Below are 14,925 nucleotides of genomic sequence, written 5' to 3'. Positions count from 1 at the left end.
TGTATTTCATTTTAAACTTACAATGAATAAATCACATAAGACAAATGCAAGTCAGATTTTCTCCTGAAGGGAGCAAAAGCCTGTCTTCCTTCAGCAGACAAATCAGTTTTACCTAGTTGGCACATTTGAGGATATTTTATATTTAGAATTTGTCAGCCTTTGAGACAGATCTCAAGGAATAAAGGATATTGTTAATAAAAATCTCAAAAATGATATACATTTAATAAGTTTCAAAACGTACTGGTAAAAACTTACTTTTTTTCTATACCCAAAGTAAAAGTGTAAAAATCATTTAACTTCCCCACTGAGTACATATTCTGTAATAAACTTAAGCATTAAAGCAATTAATTTTTGGAGACAATTACTGCCATTATTTTCACTGTTATTACTTTGCACCCACATACCACTTTGTAAAGGAGTTATTTTTATTACTAATTATTCTTTTCAGCAATTTGATGAGTGGAGTCTCTATTCTAATTCATTTCTCTCTCCCTGAATCTGCTGAATATTAGGTACTATGCCAGGCACTGAAGATTTGTTTCCTACATAAATAAAGAATAAGCAAACTCTCTTCTTTTAAGGATTTCAAAAAGATTTAGGCAAGTAGATTTTTCCTCTTGGTTTTTGTTCTCCTGTTTGCTGACTTTATGTGATTTTTTCCTTCCAATATATTTTCCTGTCATCAGAAGATATTTAACATTACCACAGTGATGAAAAAGTTAAGCCTTGTTGTTAAAGTCTTAGGGATAAAGATTTATAAAATTAAATTCAATAACTCTCTAGGTGTCTGTACAGAAATGAAAACATTTAGGAAGATTGCAGGGAGTTTTGCCTTAATTCATGGTCCATTTCCCAAAGATCCATCTTAACAATCCTTTCTTGCATGAGGGTAGTGAAGAAAGGGAATACAGCTGTTCTGTCTTCGAACATCTTTATGGCTTAGCTGGCTCATCTATTAAAGAAATAATAAGAAACTAAAAAATTAAGATGGTGCTGCTCTCTATGGACGCTTAAAGTGCTTTGAAAGATTGCTTACACTAGACCTCTTTTCCCAGGCTTGGTTTTTACTCTAAACACTTGTTTATTTTATAAACTTGTGATCGGCAAGGTGTAACAGAAATCAGAGTGACATTACTGTGCTGGGCAACGGCAGAAAGAGGAAGAGCCCGCAGAGATTAATTTTTAAGAGCTTCTGTGAAGTTCACGGGCAATACACTTCCAGGATCCAGTTCAGAGAAACAACACTTGCTCTTTTCAAGTCCATAAATGGGTCCCAACCTCATCCCAGCATATACCTTCCCTTGATGGCTCCAGGGAGAAGCAGGCTGTGAACAGGACAGGTGAAGGGGAGGAGCTGAGAAGGGAAACATACATTCTATCCTCCAAAGTACTATTGAGGAACTTTTCCATCTTTCAAGCATCCAGAAGGAGGGAAGAAGGAATGAACTTACCTCACCTGATTTCACACTGAAATCCCTGAGTATTAGCTTACCTCCATTTTTCTGGATATATAATTAACACTTGCCTACTGATTTTCTAGTATTAAAGGCAATAATAAATAGCAAATTTATTCATTAGTGTTAGGTTTTACCTTTACACTGTCATAATACATTATATATATATGTAGGCATATATACACATATATGTGTATACCTATATAAAGCATTATATAGCATCTACCTATATAAAGCATTATTTTAGTTAATTATATTTGCATATGTCTATGCGTTCATTACCCTAGTTCAGAAGAGAAAATATGCCTGAATTAACAATGATGGAATATGTAAATCCATAATACTATCTTCTGTTGTAGAACCTGCTCTTAAATCATATTTTCCCCAAATGGCAGTTTCTAATAAGTTATTATTAATGAGGTACGTTTAATTAAAATAAGGATGATAGACAACGATTCACTGATAAACATTTTTGAGCATCTGCCATGCGCCAGGAACTCTGTGAGGCTCTGGAAATGCAAACACATTGCTTGCCTTTTTGAGGCTTAGAGTCATCTGCTTAAGTTATCATTTTGGCCAGATAAAGATGATCATCATTAATGAATAGTTTTCTTTACATTTAGGATAATCATCCAAGTTCAGCCTTCAGAATTAACGAATGTACAAAATGACTTGACAAATCTTTTAACAGAACCAAGTTGGGAATGAAGGAATGAATGAATGAGTGAATGAATTGCTTTTTAAAAAGACACAAAGTTGCTATAAAGAGTATTAGTGCAATCTAACATCAATGTGGGCTGATTACTTTGCAGTTATTATAAAAGTTTTTAAAGTAAGTCAGCTTTGGTCACAAGTTTATTCAATTACATGCTAGTTATTTATAATTTCTATTTATATAAAATCATACTTTAAAATGAACACCCTGATGCAATTTTAAAATTTAATTCAAGCAAAAGTAGGTTAAGTAATACATCAACTCTTTTTACAAACTCTCAGGAGAAGACTTTTATTCGCATTCTTTCTACAGCTGACATAAATCTCCCGGGCCTAGCGAAGGGCCAGATGCTCAGTCAAAAGCCTTTTACAAGGTCTGCTTCATAGCCTGCAGTTTTGGACATAAAATGAAGATCAGGAGAAGAACACTTCCTAAATTTGAAAAACCATACTGTCACTTTATACCTTCTTCCAAAGACATTACTCATTTTTACCTTGGGAATATATAAGCGATCTCACCCAACATTATCAAAGGCAGTGCATAAATATTGACGACAAATGAGGCTAACTTCATCCCTGCAACTGTGTCATATTTCCAAAATGAATAAGGGATATATGCATCTTTTTAAAAGGAATCTTGTACATAACACCATTCCTCTCTTTGCCACAGTTCTCCTCTGCCCTCTGCGCACATTTGCTGATTGTATTGATGTGAGAGGGAACTGCAAGCACTGGAGATGGAAGAATGGTCCCCTGAAGGCCAGTGCAGCAGTGGTAGAGAGCTGGTGATTTAGAACTTACAAATCTGACTTGAAAAAAGGCTACGGTATCCCAGATTTCCCTATCTCTATCAAAGTGGCCCTTATCCAGAAATTCAGATTATGACATCTGTCTATTGCATTTACTGGAAAACAAATGATCATTTGTATAATATTTACCTGTATCATGTATATATCATTGCAAAGTAGAGTGGCTGGCTTATAGCAGTTAGGGATAAAGTAGACTCAGGCAATTTCTTCATGCAGTTAAAATTTTTTTAATGACCTTTGATTCAATTCAATCGAAGAGACATTTATAGGGAGCTGATTATATGCAAGGAATCATCTTCATATAACTTTATATCTGATGTCAAATATGGAATAGCAACAAATCTAACATCTTCAAATATGGGATGGCTGATCAAACAATGAATTAATTTATGTCTTGACTGGACAAAATAAGGCTTTGGACAAGCTTTTCTGCCAGAAGTCACAAATCTCTTCAGCAATACATTTTCATAAAAATAGTCAACTATGGTCAGAAGCACAAAGAATCTTCAGACATCATAAAAAGTTACAGATATTACAGTTGCCTCTCTGTTGGGTAACTTATTTTGTGATTTACAACGGATGAAGGGATGACTTGTGACTTTTTGCTCTAAGAACCAAATTTAAATTTATGACATTTCTTGCAGTTAATCTTTATGACCTGTGTTTTAAGACAGACATAGACGCATTTAACCAAAAGTTATAGTTAGAATATTTGTGAAAGAGTTTTACTCGTGAATTTATAGATACAAACTGAAGTTTTATAATTAAGTCAAGAGCTTTTTAAGGGAAGACATTTTAAAATAAAATATTTCTTAAAATTAGATTTATTATACTCATCAAGTAAATGATATTGTCTTAACAGCAACAAATAGAGTTGATTTAAAATCAGATCAAATGGTATAGTAAGCAAATATTACATTTGCGAATTTTTCCCTTTCACAACTTCCTCTGATTTTAGGTTTGAACATCCTTGGGAAACATCCAACACTAAAATTTTTAAATATTTTATTATGTAGAAGGGCATTAAAAACAGTTTACAAAGCTTCTATTTTCCATTATTCCTCAAATTTGCATTTCTTGATTTTTTTTTACTCTCTCCAAAGCTTTAACAGATAAAGTATCTCAGCAGAAGACCTAATTGGAAATAAATGAGCTCATAGTTATATCTGTTATTGCCTTCATACCTTCTTTAGCTGCCAGAATGTTCTATAAATGTTCACTGATAACTAGTTTAGTGGGCTTGCCTCATCACACAGTACATAAATCACTACTGATTTAACTAAGTCATTTGGGCTTTGAATTCAGTACTCAGTACACACACATGTGCACATACACACACACACACAAAATTATGTTTTGTGGAATTTAAGGACAGTGTTTAATAACATGCTGGTATAGCGTGGGTAGTTTTTAAAGTGGGTTTGGTTTTGTCCTCCACATTAGCAGTGAGAAGTTTCGTGTATTTTTTCACATCTAAAAATACCAGTAGAAAGCAGTATTTCTGAGGATGGTTAAGTAATTTAACAGATGAGTTATAATCTATTTGTTTTAACTGAAATAACAAGTACATCAGTTGAAGGGTAAATAAATATCCTCTTGTTTTCTGAAACTTATCTGTATCATCAAGCGTAACTTTGAACTAGTAAGGAAACAATCACTTTCTCCACATTGACCCAGGAAGCTGCACTACCTCCCTCTGAGGAGATAACAGTATTGTCCAGAATAATCAGGCAAGATCTTGAAAAGATAAATCCCAAGGAGAGGATGAAAATGACAAGAACTGCATGCTTTCCTATGCTACAACCGCAGCTTGCATCTGTCTCACAGAAAAGACAAAAATATGAATAAGAAAGGAGATAGTGAATGAAGCATGAAAATCTAAAGAAAACCAGATCACAAGGAGATTTCTTTTTTCATTTATTTTCAGGAAATACATAAATAAAAACTATCATTAAAATTAGCCTGTTATTTGTATCAGGGTAGGGGGAGCGGCACTTACATACAAAGAGGAAAAATAGTTTAAAAATTATTTAAAATACCTAAGAGCTTCAGTTTCCTGTTAAGATGATTCACTAGCCCAGGTGAAATGAGAATGAAGCAAGAATTTGATAACAAAGAAAAATAACAAACACCTCTTTGAAAGGGAGTCTAGAGCTATTGTGAACTGGTCTGACCAGTGGTAGCCACGGTCAGGGATAAGTGGAGTTGGGGGAGGGGAGTTGTTAGAGGCTATTTGAGAGGACAGGCTGAAGGAAAATATTTTCGTTTTCCTCCTAACTCTCCCCTGTCTTCCTCTAGGGCAATTATTGGTTGTTCCTTCCTTGTTAAGGATGCTAAGCCCAGGCCCAGGATTCAGATTGCTAAATTTCTTGGGAGAAAGGAGGAAAAACTGTATGGAGTTACTGGTCACATGTGGCATTCACTCCTCCACCCTACTGTCTGTCAACCTTCAGCCTTGATGACATATAACGGAGGAAGATGTGCTTCCTCCCTGTGCTTTTATGCCTAAGAGAGTTTAGGGGGTGAAATTCTGACCAGGGAAGTTACCTGGCTACAAAGGGAAGTGACCAAAAGTGGTTTCTTCATGTTTGGAGCACATTCTGTCCCTTCTCCTTGGATTCACCTGAAAGGACTGACCTTCCCCAAACATCATACTAGCTGGAATAAATAATGTCTGCAGGAGGACTTAAGCTCAAAGGACAAAATAGAGAATGCACAAAAAATACAGCTACTTCAAAAGAAAGGCAACAAACTGAACAATATATATCATGCTACCAAAACTGATAGATGAGGAATTTAAAATAAGCATGCCAGCAATATACTCAAGGAAATAATGGAAGATAGTAGCAAAATAAAATGTGAAAAAGAAGTCATTAAAAAGAACAAAGAGGAAATACGGTAACAAATATCAGAAGTAAATAAAAATATACATAGTTTTTAAGTGAAGGGGCATGAGCATTTAAGTTATACATGCAGCATTAAATAAATAACTGAAATACAAGAAACAACGGATGAGACAGCAGCAAAGCTGTAGCGTAAGAAGGATTTTGATATAATTTGGATATTTGCCCCCTCCAAATCTCATGTTGAAATATGAGCCCCAATGTTGGAGGTGGGGCCTGCTGGGAGGTATTTGGGTTGTAGGTGTGGATCACTCATGAATGGCTTGGTGCCTTCCCTGTGGTGAGTTCTCCCTCTATTAGTTCACAGGAGAGGTTGGTTTAAGAGCCTGGCATCTCTCTTGCTCCCTCTCTCACTATGTGACATGCCTGCTCCCACTTTGCCTTCCACCATCAGTGGAAGCTTCTTGAGGCCTCACCAGAAACCAAGCAGATGCTGGTTCCATGCTTGTACAGCCTGCAGAACCATGAACTAAATAAACATTTTTCTTTATACATTTCCCAGACTCACGTGTTCCTTTATAGCAATGCAAAAACGGACACAGATTGTACGATTCAAAAGATAAGATTGAAGAACTGTCTCAGAAAACAGAAATGCTTCCAGAAAGCAGATAAGAAAAGCCAAATAATATAAATAGAAATGGAAGGATCAAATCTGGTCAACAGAAGAAGGAAGAATAAAAACAGTGAGCAAAAATATTTCAAGAAATCATGAAAACAAATTTTTAGAATTAAAGATTAAAGACATCAGACTCAAATTGAAAACACTCAAATAATAAAAGAAATAAATCCAGGAGGGCATTGTAAACAATGTGGGGAAGTAAGGATGGTAAGTGTCTTGATAAAGTTTTGTTTTGTTTTTGAGGGAAAAAAGACCAAAAAAGGGAACAAGTGATTATTTCAACTAACACTAAAAATCTACATTGTGATAATGGGATTTGGGGATGTGGTACAGAGACCGAAAGAGTCTTGAGAAAGCAAGGTTGGGAAGCAGATAGAGATACTGAAAAGTCTAAGAAATCATAGGAAAACATAAACATGAGTGCATGTTTTAAATTAACAGTGACCACTGTATGTTATATAGGTAAAGAATGTACAACTTTTAAACTTACAGAAGAATATGTAAGCTTTTCAGTGAAAAAGCAAAGTTTAAGAGGAGAAAAAGAAAGCATACTAAATAAAAAAATAAGATGGCAGAAACAAATTCTAAAATTTGCTCATGCCTTCTTCTTGAGGTGGAAGATTTTCCAAAATTCAAAATTCAGTTTATGAAGGTAAATTCTGAAAAAAATCAAGTTCAGTCATTTTCTAATCTGTTCAAACTATGAGAGACCCTATGCATTCTTTCAGTTTCTATTTCCTCTTTTTGGTATGCAGAACAATACTGTAAAATCAAAATTTCTTTACAATTTATCAAACATATTGTCACTAGATCTCATTTTCAGCCAAGTTGACCTGAGCTACCTTTTATAACTAACTAAACTTTTTGGGATTATTATTGAGTTCTTCCCTGAAATCTTCCCTATTATCCTTTATGTCATAGCTTGCTATATTAGGCACACTTGAGAGCTTTATTTTTCACTCAGCAAATATTCCATATTGACTGGTGTGATGAACTAGCATTATGCTTCCTAAGGGTGAAGCAAAAAGCACAAAGGCAAAATTGTATTTTCATTTTTTGCCTTGACTATATTTTTCTTGAATAAGTGAAAAATTAAGAAAAAGTATAGCTGTGAACTAACTCTGTAATAAGTAGATCAAAGAATTGAACTATCATGATGAATTGAGAAAAAAGAATGTAGCCTTTGTGATCCCTAGTGAATTAAGCTGCTTCCAGTTCATTTTTAAACCTGCACCTATTAAGTGAAAATCTTTTCTTGCGGCAATAAAAAAGATGTGATCTTTGTTCAATGGGATTTGATAACCATAAAGGTGGGAAAATGGCAGCCCAACTCACTTTACTTTACTTCAGTGTACTTACGTGAAATAATAGCTTCAACCGAGAGCTTACCTTGACAGTGAAGCGTTTTTTCTTTGGTGGATTCCAAACTGTGCCAGTTGAATGAATGAATGCACGCAAAGGGGTTAAGGACGTCACCAACACATACGCTTTAAGAATCACAGATAGATCTTCGGCTCGAAAGATTGTTTCATGTGGAGCAAGGACTGTCGTTTCATTCCTAAAAAAAAAATAAAACAACATAGTTAGCGCTCCATAATGTAGGGTTGAGTACATAATTTGTAAATTACCTACAAGCTTTGTAAACTGCTTCTATCCTTTGTAGGACGCCAGCTCTCCGTGTGTGGGTTTCCTTGAACAATTTCAGTTGCTTATTAGCATCACCACCAGGTGGTGGAGAGGTACAGCGAGAAGGAGTCAAATTCGTAATAGTTCCCCACTCTGGCAGATTTAATCAAAGTATTTTTAAAAAGTAAAAAAGGTGGCTGAGTGTAGTGGCTTATGCCTATAATCCCAGCACTTTGGGAGGCCAAGACAGGCAGATCATGAGCTCAGGAGTTGGAGACCAAGCTGGCCAACAGAGTGAAACCCTGTCTCTACTAAAAATACAAAAATTAGCTGGGCATGGTGGCATGGGCCTGTAGTCCCAGCTACTTGGGAGGCTGAGGCAGGAGAATCACTTGAACCTGGGAGGCGGAGGTTGCACTGAGCTGAGAGTGCATCATTGCACTTCAGCTTGGGCAACAGAGCGAGACTTTGTCTCAAATAAATAAATTAATTAATTTAATTAAATAAAAAGGTGGAAAGGTAGTATGTAGAATAAAGTTGAATTTAAAAAATAAATATGTAAATTAGTTACAGTACCCGTGACCTCAGATGCATGGTACCATTGCAACAAAAGTGATATAAATTACAGTTTGGGTGAAACTTTCTAAAAGCTTCTACCTCTGCCTACCTTTGCTCTATTTTTTCTTCTCTAGAAAAACATGTTAAGTTTTTAAATAGTGGACAGGTCACCAAGAATATGCGAAAATACTTTCCCCACTAGTTCAATCTTACCTAATGTCCCTAACTCCCAGATAATGAAGAGTTAACTTAAGGGATGAAATATTAAAAAATTAAAAAAATTAAAAAAAACACCTCAGGCTACTAAGGAAAAGTAACACCAGTTTAATATTTTGTAATGAAACAAATATGCTTTCATCATAAATGATACCAAAATGTATAACTATTTGCTTTTCTACATCATATTTCTAAATGTTAAATATCTAAGTTTGATCAATGAAAGGACTGTGCTTTTATATATATATATATATATATATACACACACATATATGTATATACATATATATACACACATATATATATATATACATATATATATATATATTTGAGACAAGGTCTTGCTGTCACTCAGGCTGGAGTGAAGTGGTGCAATCACAGCTCACTGCAGCCTCCACTTCGAGGGCTCAGTTGGTTCTCCTGCCTCAGCCTCCTGAGTAGCTGAGACCACAGGCATGCACCACTGTGCCTGGCTAATTTTTCTATTTTTTGTATAGATGGATTCTCACTATGTTGCTCAGGCTGGTCTCGAACTACTGAGCTTAAATAATCCTCCTGCCTTGACCTCCCAAAGCACTGGGATCCCAGGCATGAGCCACTGCACCTGGCCTACTTTAAACTTTAAAATTCTAGGTTGGCACAAGATGCATATGCTTCTTCAATAAATACTATTAACTGTTTAAATACTACTTAATAATTATAAAATTAGATGAGGCAAACTTATTTGTGTCTTGGATAAGATAATTAAAACCTCTTAATTTTTAACTATAATTTATCTACATTATAAAATCCTTTCCCTGGAGAAAACTTGGATAACTTGATACACAGCAGATGCTTTCTTAGATGCTAAGAGCCATAAAAAAAAAGCAGAAAAAAAATGCATCCAGCCATATTCATAGTCTAAGGCAAAGTAATTTGAGTATAAAATGGAAGTTAAAATTTTATAGTTTTGCATTGTCAAGGTTTTAAATTCAATTTCCTTTAATGTAACTTATTAGATAAGAGTCCAATTTACCCAAATGTTTATTTTCTGGCAGGACAGGTTTGAATTAATCTAGGAGAAAGTCAATGATGGCATTCTTTATTTAAAAAGGATAGCTGAAAATTTATGTAAGAGAAACTAATAATTCACACATGTGAACCCCCCATATCTGTTCTGTGCTTTTCTCTTGTTAGCTGTCTCCTACAATGCATGCTGGTTATAACAATTCAAAATGATTAGCTTACAGCTGTTCACGTCTCCAGTCCCCTGGTTTCCACACACGTGGCTTCACTGTTTTTAAAAGGTGACTCGAAGTACTCGGCTTTAATTGCATTCCCTGATCCAGACACACAGAGGGACTCACTGGAAGTTGCAGTTCTGAAAAGATTCAAGAGAGCAGAAGACAGTCATTTTATTGTTTCTTTCTGGAACTGCTTTGAAAATAGAGTATGCTGTATTAAACTGCAGGGTACATGAGAAATATGCAACCATTTTTCTCCCCATTCTGAATCAAAAATGGATCCACTAAGTATGAATGCATATTTAGAGAGGCCTTTGTTTGCCATATGTTCTCTTACTACAGAGGAGGAAAACAATTGTAATAATTGATTTCATTTTCTTGCTCAGAAGGGGAGGTAGATACAATGTCTCTAACTGTCCAACATCAAGCTGATCTATCCTACAAAGCTAAGGGATGCATTCTCAATGAGGGGGTGGTGGCTGCAAGAGCAGACTTTTGTTTGTCATGAGAATATTACATAGAAAACTTGAGCTGATTTCCTGACAATACAATGCTGATATACTAAACTTTGTTATGCTTCGTGACCTTGGGAATCTCAACAACAGGGCTTTATTGTCTTATAAAATATTAATTATTGGATTTTAAGATATATAAAAATAAAGAACAATAATAATGGTTTACTTAAGAACACTCATATTGACATGCTTAAAAATAAAGTTATTGCATACACATGATTACAAAAATCAAATATTACAGAAAGCAATCAAATGAGCAGAAAAAGCATCCTCCAATTCACTTCTATCTAGAACCTCTTCCCACCAAAAACCAATGCTTACATATTAACTTGTAAGATCTGAATAAGCACATTGGGTCAGATGCATATATTTCTTCAATATAAAAGTTGATGTAATTAATATAAATATCAATGTATCTACATGAACCTATATATGTAGGTATTTCTGTTTGTTTTTTTAATTATCCCAAAGAGGTGTCATAATAATATATGTCTGGCTTATTTATACCTACTAATCCATCCTGGCATCCTTTCCATATCAGCATATTCAGAGTTATTTCATACATACCTCTTAATAGCTTAGGGTGCGTCATTAAATAAATATACATTTGATTTAGCCATTCTTTATTGTTGTGTATTTACATTATTTTTGTAATGTTTTTCTTTTGCTATTTCAAAAGTTCTGCAATGAATACTCTTATACATCTATTTTGGTGTACTTTTACAAGTTTGTCTAGTGGCGGATTTGTATTGGTATGTGTAATTGTCAGGTCAATGGTAAACGCACTGCAAATTTGTTAGACATGACCAGATCGCCTCCCAAAATGGTTGCTCCAATTTCCACTCTCTCCAACAGTATTTAGAAGTTGTTTTCTTAATCCCAGGTCACGGCGCTTTATTTTTTAATTATATAATTTATCTAGCTCTCAAAATAGAACAAAGCCTTTAAATTATTTTTCCCCTTTGTGCACATTTCATCAATACTAACACAGTCTAATTTAAAACACTTCACACTCTTAAGTAAGAGTCAGCAGAAGTCAAGCTGCTCAATGTATTCCCGTATCTCATTATTTAGCACAGTGTGATCTTCCTCCAAAAATGATAACTTATTTGTAAGTTTTCCCTTTTAATGAAGTTCTAATACATCATAATAAAGGAAATATTCAAATGGCTTTGGTTTTGGAGGTGAGGAATGAACAGCCATTAAGTTAATTTCTTTTCTTGGGAATCACAACTTTTAAAAAGTTGAAATGCTTATGTAAGCCTTTCAATTTTTAGTAATAAAATACGTGTTCTTAATTAAAATTTTACTAAATAGAGTTATGTTTTCAGAGTCTATTACTAGGACAAGTTTTGTTTCTCCAAAGAGCTGATTTGGAGGCTTCTTTTGTATAGTATGAGAAAAGTATAATTTACTCTGATTTCCCTGTTACCTTGCTGCCAAAAAGCACAGAATTGATTTCAAACCCAAGCACACTTGACATTAAAGAAGCTAGACATATTAAGTTTTGTGCCAAGATAGTATCTCAATGGTTTTGAGGAAGTTGTCAAAAAACATGTCAAAAGAATAAACAATTTTATGTCACTTTTTTCTGGTTTAGCTCAAGTGGAGCTATACATGAAACTGAAGGGGTCCAATACAGGAATTGCCAAGACTATGTCAGATTTCCACATGAATCTCTGAAACTGTGATCGGATAATGGAAATGAATACTGAGCAAAATAACGTTACCTTTATTTTTATACGTATACATATATCAATAAATTCTAGGCTTCCAATTATATTATTCCAGGCTTGGATGTTACTTTTTATTATTCTAAAAGGAAAAAAAACCTCTGTAATTAGCTGTCCCCTCTAAAATTATTCTCATTTAACTTGATTATAGCCACAACTTAGATATAAGCTTCATTTATATCTTTAAAAGCTGCAAATGCATTTTATGGAATTTTATAAATAATCGTGTAAACATTTCAGTGTCCTAGGCTATCATTTAACAGATAAAGGTATGTCTGGAGCACTATTTCTTGTATCTGTTGGCATAGCCTTCAAGGGCTCTCTCAACAGTCCAGTCTAATCCATTTATTACTCCATTCCCCTTCTCCATGGCCCAACCAACACACTCAAAGAGCCTAGAAATCTCCTACAAACAATGCTCAAACGACCTTCTGTTTTTGGAAGGGATTTGGGTGATAAGGCTGTATGACACAGTCTTCCAAATAGCCTAGTTCATTAACATATACTTGTTAAAAATGTTAAAGTAACTTAATATGGAATACCTAGGCATGACTCTTTAGGGCTTTACTGCCCGCATAATATGTAAACTGAATGGAAAATAGATTAAAATGTGAAATACCATATGGTGAATAGTGCTGTACTTTTATTTATTGGCTACTCTTAGCTTATTTTAGAGAGCCCTGAAGCCTGTAACTTTATGATCAGTAAAGTTTACCCAGAATAAAAGTGAACAATTTGTTATGGATGCATGAAGCCTGCTTTTCAATATCGTTTAATATCTGGTTGGCTAGATACTGAGTGCCTGCTTATGGGGAAAAAGTATTATGAAAATGATGATTAAACCAGAAACAGGAGACCTGGGCTTTCGTTTTGGTTCTTGTCAACCAACAATTAATAGGCTTGTGACATTGTTAGGAAGCCTTCTAAAATCCAGAATGTAAATCCCATGAATCTTCTGAACTTCCCATATCACTGAACACTATACTGACTAAAATAAGCACTCAAATAAGTGCTCAGGAAATATTTGAAATATTTGTTCTAACAATGAACTTGTTTTGGAGGTTTAAGCCAATCTATGGTTAGAGAACAAAATCATATTCCAATGAATTAAAAACATTTTATTCGATTACTTCTTTCCCTTCTATGTGACATATGAGTATATACACCACAGTCAAATATTAAACACTGAAAAAACACTTACACTGGCAAAGATTAGATGCCAAATTTATATTGCATTTGATTTAATGTTTTGCCTTACAACTAATAATTAATAGGGAAGTAATAATAAAAGTATAATTATATTTCACAGATGTTTGAATATTGTCTTGCATTTTGATATTAGAAAATTAGATTTAGCCAGCATTTTCTTATTTTAAAATTTTCAATAAAGATAAAGGCCTTACTTAATAATTCGCAATTAGTTTTGAGATTAGAAGTATAAATAAGTACCATTTATGAGTACATTAATCGTTCCTCCTGCCTGAGGGCATTGATAAGTCTTAGAACTTAGCCTACAGGTATAACAGCTCTGCAAATATAACATCAGAACTTTCACATATAGCAAATAGAAACTAATATATGCACAAACTGAAGTCACAGCCAGGAAATCACTCTATCAGTCAGGGCCCCAGAAGACAGCAGAGTCAAAGGAGTAACTGAACAGACTACCAACCATGAGACTATTAAAGAAGGGACTGTTAACAAACACATGGGTATAGTTCAGGAAAATCAACAAGGGGTAGAGGAGCTCCCCAGGGCCGACAAAATGGGAAGCTTTTACCACTCTTAGCCCAGGAAGGAGAAGTTTCCAGAACCAGGCAAAAGCATTGTTATAGGAAAGGCCATTAAGAAAGACTATGGCTACAGGTAGAGGAACACAGCCACTTTCAAGCCAGGGTCCAGAGGGGAAGGAGCCTGGCAACAAATATTCCCAAATTATTTCCTCCTGTCCTCAATCTCTCGCTAGACGCCAGGGGACAAGGTTGCCCTGTGGATGCAGTCTGTGGAGGACGGCTCCCTGGAGATGGGTGTAGAGTGAATCTGAGGGGCAAATAGAGAATATTCAGCACAAACTCTACACAGTACTTGGTAAATACAAGTTTTGGCCCTAGTCTTCTCAGTAGCCACAAGTCCTGGAGAAACAAACAAACAACTGTGTGTGTGTGTGTGTACAGAAAAAGGGAGCAATATTAGCTTTGATTTCAGATAAGAGCATTTAGATGTGGCAGCAAGGGATAGCATAGGTTGAGCCACATAAAACTGCCTTTTGTTAGGTAAAAAAAAATTGTTGAATGTTGATCAAATATCAGCAATTTCATAATGTTCAACCTAATTTTTTTCCTTCACCATGATGCCTACGGTGGGGAAGAAAGAGTGACTAAACATACTACTGTGAAAAACAGTTCCAGTGTCTAGAATGTCAGTGGGTAGAAATGGCAAAAGGGGGACCTTGAAATCACTCAATGAGTGTTCGTCTTGTGCTTTGAAAACAATAGAAGCCTAGTCTAAGTTGTGCCAGTTGCTAGAAGAGAACAAAAATCTTCAGCTCTGAATCT

At 35.0% G+C, this 14,925-nt stretch overlaps 1 protein-coding gene across 2 annotated transcripts in view; it reads right to left on the bottom strand.

Annotated features, from left to right (window-relative positions):
- Positions 1 to 14,925, bottom strand: part of CPED1 (cadherin like and PC-esterase domain containing 1) — a 312,286-nt gene that overhangs the window by 192,987 nt on the left and 104,374 nt on the right. For both annotated transcript variants that reach the window (XM_063708746.1, XM_063708747.1), the window contains 2 exons: positions 10,127 to 10,259; positions 7,889 to 8,057 (listed from right to left, as the gene is read on the bottom strand). In XM_063708746.1, the coding sequence (XP_063564816.1) occupies positions 7,889 to 8,057; positions 10,127 to 10,259 (302 nt within the window). The remainder of the gene's footprint in view (positions 1 to 7,888; positions 8,058 to 10,126; positions 10,260 to 14,925) is intronic.

Source organism: Gorilla gorilla, chromosome 6 (genome assembly GCF_029281585.2).
Source record: "Gorilla gorilla gorilla isolate KB3781 chromosome 6, NHGRI_mGorGor1-v2.1_pri, whole genome shotgun sequence".
Lineage (NCBI taxonomy): Eukaryota > Metazoa > Chordata > Mammalia > Primates > Hominidae > Gorilla > Gorilla gorilla.
This window is presented reverse-complemented; position numbering and strand designations above follow the sequence as displayed.